Source organism: Manis javanica, chromosome 14 (genome assembly GCF_040802235.1).
Source record: "Manis javanica isolate MJ-LG chromosome 14, MJ_LKY, whole genome shotgun sequence".
NCBI classification, from domain to species: Eukaryota; Metazoa; Chordata; class Mammalia; order Pholidota; family Manidae; genus Manis; species Manis javanica.
The window spans coordinates 53,722,329-53,732,252 of record NC_133169.1 but is presented as its reverse complement, the minus strand read 5'-3'; the positions used below and the strand labels follow the sequence as shown (position 1 = coordinate 53,732,252).

General features: G+C 45.7%; 1 protein-coding gene across 1 annotated transcript in view; it reads left to right on the top strand.

Moving 5' to 3' along the window:
- Positions 1-646: 646 nt before the first annotated feature.
- ADAMTS19 (ADAM metallopeptidase with thrombospondin type 1 motif 19) overlaps positions 647-9,924 on the top strand; it is a 224,049-nt gene continuing 214,771 nt past the window's right edge. The window contains exons 1-2 of the mRNA XM_037007335.2: positions 647-831; positions 1,427-2,073. Coding sequence (XP_036863230.2) covers positions 747-831; positions 1,427-2,073 — 732 coding nt within the window. The 5' untranslated portion in view covers positions 647-746. The remainder of the gene's footprint in view (positions 832-1,426; positions 2,074-9,924) is intronic.

Here is a 9,924-nt window from a genome sequence, read left to right as displayed (position 1 = left end):
AGCTGAGGAAGGATGCAAATCCGGCCTCCCAGGCTGGCCAATCAGGAGTCAGGTGAGGGAATTTGGGTCCCTACCCCAACCGGCGTGTGAGCACGTGTGCGGTGTTCTGGGACCATTGTCCCGCAAAGTCACACTTGGCGGGCACTCTTTGGTATCATTTCCTTGTCAGGTCTGCATGAATCTTCTCTCTCCACCCCACCTCGCGACTCGCGTCTCCCTCTCGTCCCCCACGAAATTCCCTCCTGCGCCTGCAGCCCTCCGGTCCCGAGCGGCGTTCGGAGGAGCTCGGCACACCGGGGCGCTGGGACTGCGGCGCTCGTCACGACGGGCGGCGTGCCTCGGCTCGGACCCCGCGGAGCCCCTGCCCGCGCGCGGCAGTCCTCCGCCCGTCCCGAGGCAGCACTGGCGGCCTCTCGCCCGCCGGCCCTCGCCTGACTGTGGGTCTGTCCTGTGGGGCTCCGGAAACTAACAACGTCCAGAACACAGAAAATAGACTCGCCACCTAATTCGCCAGGGAGCCGCCGCGCTGCGGGGCCGCGGCCACCCCGCTCCTCCCCCCAGCCCACCCCGCCCGCGCTCGGGCAGCCTCCTGGAGTCACACAGCACCCCCCCCCGCCCCCCCGGCAGACAAAGGGCTTGGGCAAACTCGCCGCCCGGCCTCCGAGCGCTCCGGGGAGGCGGCGGCGCCCGCGGTGGATTGCGCGAGGAGGCGCGCGCGGGGCGAGGAGCCGCGGCGGGAGCGCGGCATGGGGAAGCGCCGCGAGATGCGCCTGGCTCCCGTCTGCTGCTGCCTGCTCTACCAACTGGGGGTCTTGTCGGGGATCGCGGCGGGTAAGCTCTTCCGCGCCCTGCGGCGGGCTTTCCAACTTCCCAGCGGGGACCTAGGACGCACGGGCAAGCTAGGCTGGTGCAGCCGGTGCGCGGGGAGCAGGGCCCGTGGGTGCGGGCGCGGACGCGGGGCGCACGCTGGCCGCCAAGCGCGCTTCTCCCGGCCTCGGCTTAACCCTCGCGAAACGGTCAGGTTTCCTCGAAGGAGAGCAATAAGGTCTGCAAATGGACATTGACCACACCTGGAGGAAAACGAGGAAGCACGTTCCGTGCTAGCGATCCCTTGCTCTGGCATAGGCTTAAAATAGTTTATTTGTGCTGGAGTCTTTGCACCCGCTTTCTTTGAACAACGAAGCGCTGTCACCAAACTTTGCTGCCCCACCCCCATCTTATAATCGTACTTTTATTTTGAAAATGCTGGGGTCTGTAATCCAATCGCCAGGCTCCAGGGGCCGCAGACGTTTCGGGGGCTAGCCGGGTGGTCCCCCACGCCTTAAGGCGAGAGCCCTGGGTCCCCCGGAGCGGGAGCCTGGGAATGCTTGTGCTACGGGCCCCGCGGACCCGTCAGCCCGCACTTCTCTGTCTGCCCCGCCCGCAGGGCTGCAGCTCGCCCCCGACCGCGAGGAGTGGGAAGTCGTGTTTCCTGCGCTTTGGCGCCGGGAGCCTGTGGACGCGGCCGGCGGCAGCGGGGGCAGCGCGGACCCAGGCTGGGTGCGCGGCGCGGGGGGCGGCGGAGGCGCCCGGGCGCAGGCGGTCAGCAGCTCCCGCGAGGTGCGCTCCGCGGCTCCGGTGGCGCCTGAGAGGCCCGCGCAGGGACGGCCCGAGCCCCGGCCCTCGCCGCCGCCGGCGACCGAGGACGACGAGGAGCTGGAATCGCAGGAGCTGCCGCGGGCATGCAGCGGGGCTGCCGCCTTGTCCCCGGGCGCCCCGGCCTCGTGGCAGCCACCGCCCCCACAGCCGCCCCCGTCCCCGCCCCCGGCCCAGCCGGCCGAGACGGACGGCGACGAGGTGCTGCTGCGGATCCCGGCCTTCTCCCGGGACCTGTACCTGCTGCTCCGGAGAGACGGCCGCTTCCTGGCGCCGCGGTTCGCGGTGGAGCAGCGGCCGAGTCCCGGCCCGGGCCCCACGCGGGCAGCAGGCGCCCCGGGCCCTCCCGCGCCGCCCGACGCCTCCTGCTTCTACTCCGGAGCGGTTCTGCGGCAGCCCGGCTCGCTGGCCTCGTTCAGCACCTGCGGAGGTGGCCTGGTAAGCACCCTTAACTCCCTGGTCCCCCACTTCCCGCCTGCTCCTCATCCCCTCACACAGTGCTCGCCCCCAACTTCGCCCTGGTCCGCACCACCCAGTGGGCAACACCGTTTACCCCCAGGAAACGTCTCCAGCGCAGGCACCGAATCCCAAGGCTAATTGGATGGATTAATAGCCTCTTTCTAGAAAGGTGATTACACGTTTCTCCTAGGTGGTTGTAAGATTCTTGTAACTCTTCCCGCTGGTTTTACTTTTCTGTTTTCCAAAATAAGCGCTACCACGAGGTTTCCGTGAGGAGACTGGAAGACAACCGATCTGCTCGCTGCTGAATCTCCTCGGTGTGCGTCGCCCCCGCCCGCAATCACCCCCAAACACCCCTCCCCAGTAGCGCATACGTTATCTCATAGTTTTTGTTGTCGATGTCTTACTTCAAAACCGTCGGAACAGTTCTCCAAGGAATTATGTTCTGACAGCTGTCTAGAATTTACGCACATGCACAACCACTTTGGACACCTGTTCAGTGCTCCTGGGAGAGGCAGGAGTTGAGAAGCAGCAGCCTGGAAACTCAGAAGCTCTTGGCCGATGGGTGGCATTAGAGTCAAGTCAGGATTCAGAGGAGTGTGGTTGCAAGATTTAACATTTTCTTTTCTAAGGCTTACATTTCACTTGGCCAGAGTTCCTCTCTTTCTCTGCACTGGATCCATGGAGAAAAGTGGTAGGACCCAGAGCCTTGCTCAGAGGCCTGTTGGAAAGTAAAAGCCATCTGCTCTGAGCACTAGAGATCCTCACTGTGTTTTTCCTCCTCTGCTTTGACCAGGGTTTGGGGTAATTGTTACTGCCTGTAAGTCGGCCTTTACTTTGTGGTAAGGCATGCATAACAAAAACTGAACCGCGTTAACCATTTTTAGATGTGTAGTGCAGGTGTGTCAAGCGCATTTCCATGGTTGAGCACCATCATCCCTGAGGCCTTTACTATTGGTTGAAGACAAAGGCCACAAGATGTGGAACACACCCACATGATTTGTGGCTTCATTTTGCTGTTCCCAGTGAGCCATTGATGAAGTCCACAAGGACTTGTCTGAAAGCAACCTGCTCATTTGGAGAAAAATCCAAATGGATAATGGATAGTAGAAATTATCAGCACATTCAAAGCCACCCAAGGCCATGAAATGGAAAAAATTGGTTGAAACCCAAAAAAAATGAACCTGGAAATTTTTACCTATGCCCTCCTAAGGTCCCATGGTCAAGTGATGTAAATTGCTGGACAAGGTATATTTTACCAGATGCTTGTAATGATGAATATTCAAATATGGACATTTTTAGCCATGAGTGAAGAAAATTGGCAGGGAAAAATTGCGTGAAAAGCTTTAAAAAATGTTTTTTTGTGGAACTGGTGTTTGAATACTTCACTGGCGGAAACATTTTGTGAGTATTTCATTGTCTGCTAGTTTTTGGCTGGGGGTTAAATAGTTACATATAGAAAGCTTCCTGTGGTAGAAGCAATAGGGGATAAAGCATTTCACTGTGTTGAAATGTGGGCTTTTGGTCATATTTTCCAAAAGAGCTATGACTTCTCTCCATACTTAAGGGAGCAAAGTTAGAATTATGAGTAAGTTTTTCATAGGCCAAATAGGAATTTGACGTATCTCCTTGTTTATCATGTTGGACTTTTACTCACTTTTCCTATTAGCCACATATGTGTATGTTCTGAACTGGGAAGTCTTTGTTACTGAGGAAAACTGACGTTGCCAGCAATATAGTATAGCAGTCAGACCTTGAATGAAACGTTAGGCAAATAGCCCAGAAGAGTGGGTTTATTACTCTAGACTTTACCATGCCAGCCCTTTTCCCTTATGAGGGTGGATTAGGAAAGGGGGAGCATAATTTGTTATCTGAGCTCTGACACTGGCTGGTTGCCAGATGATTGACAAGTGCCTTACCTCTCAGGGCTTTAGTTTTCATAAGTAAATTGAGAAAACGGGATGACTTAACTTAAAAATTGAATGCTAGAATTAAAATTCCTTTGGATATTAAATGTCTTCTAGGTCCTGCATTAGGGGCTCACAGATTAGAAGGACATCCTATACAAGTGAGTATGACACTGGTGGTCATGAAACAGTGACATGCTAGCATGATTTATGTAGTATTATGCCCCAGGTAAAATCCTGCTAGGAGAGTGGGGAAGGCTTCCCAAAGCAGATAGTAGAGTGTTCAACTGGATTTTGAAGCATGGGGAGGCTTTCTTCAGGCAGAGAAGGGCTGAAAAATATTTCAGATAGAGGGAAGAGCTGAGTGGAGAGTGAAAGCATAGAGCCTAGAAAGGGAATGAAAAGAAGCTCTCCTGTGACTAGGTGAGAAGGTGCAATAAGGGGAAATGATCCTAAAATATCTGTGGAGATCAGACCTCAAAGACCTGGTCTGCTAGAGTATGGGCTTTTCTATCTAGCCATTGACTATCACAGGACTACATTTATGCTCCTCTGTATTTCCAGAATGCTGTGACCCTGTAAATCTAGTGTGATGAATCATGATGTCTTTATGAAGGCAAATTATTTATAAATGCAACGGCCTTCTGTGTGCAACACTGCTTGTTTCTTCCCTCTAAAAGCTTTCTGATTGTTAGATGCACAAAGAGCAGGTCACTGAGTACACCTTCCCCTTCCCTCTCTAAGGGAGTTTTGCCTAGTGGTGTCTGAACTCAACACCTTTGGATTATTTCATATTTGAAAGGATCCAAAAGTCTCTATCACAGGAAATAGGTCAATAGTTATCCAGAATTGCAAAGTGGTGAACATTTATAAGATTGGCTAGTTCGTTCTTCAAATACCAGTCTAACTTGTGCTGTGAAGGGAAGAGCATTAGAATGGAGATTTTGGGTAGAGGGTAAGGTGCTGCCTCCTCAAAGTACATAGTCTTTCTGGATCTCATTTTCTCTGTTTATAGGTTTATATATCTAGCAATTGATACATGACGTGTCCTTACTGTTTCGCATTAGCAGTCTCTAATATTGAATAATTATCTTATTTGAGCCATATATTGGATCTCATAGGCAAATAAATATAATGGTAGGCAGTTGCACTTTTTTTTTATTGAACAACTCCTTTGAGCAAGGTATTGTGCTGATATAGAGAATACAAAAAGAAAATAAAGAAGCCTGGGTATGCTTCCAGGAGCTCCCAGCCTGCCTTGTCAGTCATACACATGAACAGGGTAATGCAGTAAGCTGAGATATGTACAATTGTAGGTATGTGCCAAGTGCTATGAGGTATTGTTTTGTTCATCTCTTTATGTTTCCACCCCATTGTAAGTTGTCTAGTTTCTAGTAGGTGCTCAATAAAAACCACTGAATAAAATACAATGCACATGCAGTTCTCCACTAAAAATATCTTAAATAACAATTTCTAAAAAGTTAAAATACCCAAAAGCCACAAATTCAATTCCATGAAAGAGTGCAACAGTTATGATTGCTCAACATAAGCACAACACTTCTTTCTTAAAAAGCACACCTGGGCACCAGGCCAAGGTAACTAGATCAGTACATACATTGCCTGAGGTTCTTTTTAGATGGACTGTGGAAAGAGCAATCAGTAGTATTTAGGTTACTTTTCTAGGATGATAAAGAGTGACTACTAAAACTTTATCCACTTTTTAAAGTTTTATACATTAATCATTTTGATTAGCCCTTCATACAGAATCTAGTCTTGTATAAATTTCATTTTTTTTTTTTGCAATTTACTCATTTACTTGAATCAATGTATTTGATGCTATGACAAGTTCTGAACACTTAAATATTTGAGGGCATCTGTTTTGGACAAGGCACTTCATCAACTGCCAGTGGGAAAGCAGGAAGGAAGGACATTGGGGCAGGGTGAGGGGAATGGTCCTGTATAACTAGGAGAACAGTGTGAAAGTGGAATCAGATTCGAATGAGAAAAGTGAGTTTGCAGACTAGCCACATACATCTGCCTTCTCCCTTCAAGCCGAATCTTAGGAACGACAGAAAAGATATTCTGAGCAAAGCTAATGCAGTATAATAAAAGAATGCCATCAGACCATTAGACTTATTCACTAAAAGACTGAAAACACTTTGGATTTGATTGATGGCAACATAGAGACATTAGAAAACATGTGGGAATGGCAGGAGCTTTGTGGAAGTGCTGCTGCACACCCGGGGAGAGGGAAGGCCTTGAGCAGAAGGGGCCCTAGGCAAAAAGAAAGCATCGTTAGCTTTTTCTGATGCTCATTTGTGCCAGGCAGCAGAAGCCAAATGTGAATCCCCAGCCAAGAGCAGAGAACATAGAACCTGAGCTTTCCCAGGCATGCAGGAGGCTAGGGGATTGAGTCTCCACCCTCAAAAGGTGAGATCTTGGTTCCCTGCACCCAGTAGAATGTCCCACCTGTCTCTCCAAATAACTGGAGGACAGCTGGGTAACGAACTTGTCACAGCATATAGGTAAGGAGGGACACCAAAGCGGGATGAGCCAACATCCAACAGTATCACACTTACAGGAAAGTAACCATATAAAAGCGCCATCCAACTCTGTTTAATTACATGAAGCAACAAAATTAATAAAATAGATAAATACTTTAACAGAAGAGTAATAGATGCATATTGATAAAAAAGAAATTAAAAAAACAGGAGCTGTTGCTATTCAGAAAAAATCAATTAGGTACTGTAGTTACATAATCATTAGAATTAAAAACTCACAGATGAACTGATATGTAAATTTGTGATCTTGAAAATCAAACCCAGAAATTATCCCAGAGCATAATTTAAAGGATAAATGAATGCAAAATATGAAAGAGGAGTTTTGAGTCATGATTCAGAGATCTAGGTGGTCCAGATTTCTCCAATATGAGTTAATCTTTAAAAATAAGTTAAAGGATAGAATTTTTTAAAGGCCTGTGACTGTACCGTAACATTTGACTCCAAAGTCATCAAGATACACATTCATCAGCCAAGCTTTGGGGGTGAGGCTAAATGCTCCTCCTCTGAGCATAGGTCAGATAACTGGTGTTCGAGGTGGGCCTTTTTCAGCACGCACCAAAACCAGTTTCCAGTACAGCTTTCTGTATTTGGAATACACATTGAAGACAAATGCTGGGTAATTTGTGTGCAAAATTGTGGACTTGTACATTTTTCGATGTTTTTACAGTTGTTTCATCCCAAATAAAATGTTATTTTTTGAGCAAACTCCAGGTTTTACAAAATTTCCATGGAAACAAAGGCATCTTATGCACTCATATTTCACTGGCTTTCATATTTAGCATTTGCTTAAATTATGTAATTATGAAATGCTATGCCTACCTGTGTTCAGACAAATAAAGCCAATTCTTGGTTAACATGCAGGCCAGCTGATAGAAGTAATTGTGTGCATCCAGACAAGGGAGGAATCTAGTAGCTATGGCATTCAGTATGCTACATGCCTCAGTGATCATATTTTTCTGGGTGGCATGTAGAATGTTATTTAATTCAGTGATTTGAGTTGGACTGGCTGATACAACCAGTGTTCCCTAGGTAGATGTTAAGAGAGCCGTTTTCATATCAGAATTTGCCAGAGATTTAGGAAAACACACACCTTCCTATTGGAGGACCAACCACCTAACTCAGAGTGGCGTAAGTAAAGAGTGGCATACTGCTGTGACCCACACCTAGACACGTTGTGGCAGAACATTAGAAAATCAAAGAGGAAGAAAAAGTTCTACATGTTTAATAAAGGAAAGATTATCTGCCAGGGAGTGAGTATCAGACTGATATTAGAGATTGAGTAGGTAAGATTGGCTGCTATAGGATTATGAGTTGATAGCTTCAGAGTTCTGAGGAGACGTGGTTTTGATCTTGGACTCAGCAAAAGTACAATTCAAACTGAAAGGCAAAATAAAATCATTTTCAAAATTAGAGGGACTTAAACTATACCACACAAAACTTTCAGAAAGGTATGCAGCGAGAAGTCTTCTAATACCATTTCCCCAGGTATTAATCAATGTTCCTGCTGAGAAGTAGCAGGGTTATTAATGTCTAGTATATGATTCAGGGATAGTTGATACATAAACAAATAAATTATAAATTATGTAAATTTATAGCTTAAACTACCACATTTACACACACACACACACACACACACACACACACACACACACACGAGTGCATAAAGAGATCCCCCTTTCTTTTTTGGCAGTTCCATTTTGTCTGTCTACAGGTGGGGGCCATAATTAATCACTGTGGTGTTGATTGTACATTTAATTGATTCCAATGTTTTCCTATCATAAACAGTGCTGAATAAACGGAACTCTTTGGATATGCCATTTTGCTGATGTAATGTCTATCTGTGTTAAAGAGTATGTTGTGATTTTGGGGGATACTGCCTGATGGCACCCCATGGAGGTGATGTTACCTCACACTCTCAGGCCAGCAGAGTATGTGTTTCTTTCTCCTACACTACTACCAATACAGTTGTGCCTTACAATTTTGATCTTTGTGAAATCTAATAGGCAAAAAAAAAAAAATGTTGTCTCAATGTAGTTTCAGTTTACCTTCCTTTTGTGTTATTGGTGAGCTAAACATCTTTTCATACTTGAGTCTCATTTCCTTTCCTGTACACTTTCTGTTCATTTCTTCTACCTACTCATTTTCCTGTTAGGTTTTTGGTCTTCTTCATTTCTAAATCCAGAGCTCTTATTTTATATTAGTATTTTAGGAAAATATAAAATATTTTTTACATTTTATTTGGTGATCTGTAATCTTAACACCCATAATCACTGTTAACTTTTTAGTGTATATTGAAAAGGCAATATAAATATCAAGTAAGCATTCAGTTTTTCCCAATTGTATTGGTAAGCTAGGAAAAGCAAATTTTCACAAACATTGCTTTTGATCTGTAAGATTGGCACAAGTTTATGCAGATTGATATGCAGTGGGCATGCTTGAGGAACACGTCATTTTACACATTGTAGGAGAGTAAATTGGTAGAGCCTTTTGTGTGGTATGTATTTAGATTGTAAATGTGCCTACCTTTCCTATCAGGAATTCTGCTTGTAGGTCTCAATATAGAGGAGTATTCAGAGATGTGCAAAAGATTTATGTATAAGCCTATTTTTTCATTGCATCATTGTTTCCAAGAGCAGGATGCTATTCATCAGTAGTGAGATAGTTACTTCTCTATATTACAGGGAGCAAAAAGGTAAAAGAAATTGCTTCTGGCTTCAAGGTATTTACAATCTTAAAGGAACCATTTCTTTGCTTCAGCTTCTCATTCTCCCTGTTTTCATCACAGGTCTTTGATTTATAAGTGTTCAGTGTCTGCTTGTCAACTTCAAGTGCATATCTCTTTAAGGCATTCTATGGTTTTCCAATTTAAAATTAGGAATGGTATGGATGACGGTGGTCCTGCTGGCAGCACCATGTGGGAGGAGTTTCTGTGTGTAGAGCGGGACAGTACGCAGATGCTCTAATCTTATTTAAGGAAGCAATATGGTCAGTTCTAATGGAAGTAAACATCATGCTGACATTGTATATTAAAAGTTAATCATCTTAAATCATGTAGTAACCTGTGTCCTGAGAGGATTCAGGCACGGACCAGTTTTGTGAGAAGAAATTTTATTTAATAGTGTTTGTTTATTTAATATTTATGTATTAATATACATTTGGAGTTTTACTAACTAAATCATAAATAAAGGATGCTTTTTTTTCATTCAGGAAATTCTTGATAGGAGTCTTAAAATATTTTTTATGCAACACTAAAACAGCACATTTGTATTAAGCTCACGCACAATTGAACGTTTCTGCTTAATTGCAAGTTCATTTTTACCTCAAATTGTTTTATGACTTTGTGTTTGCAAAATAAAGAATAA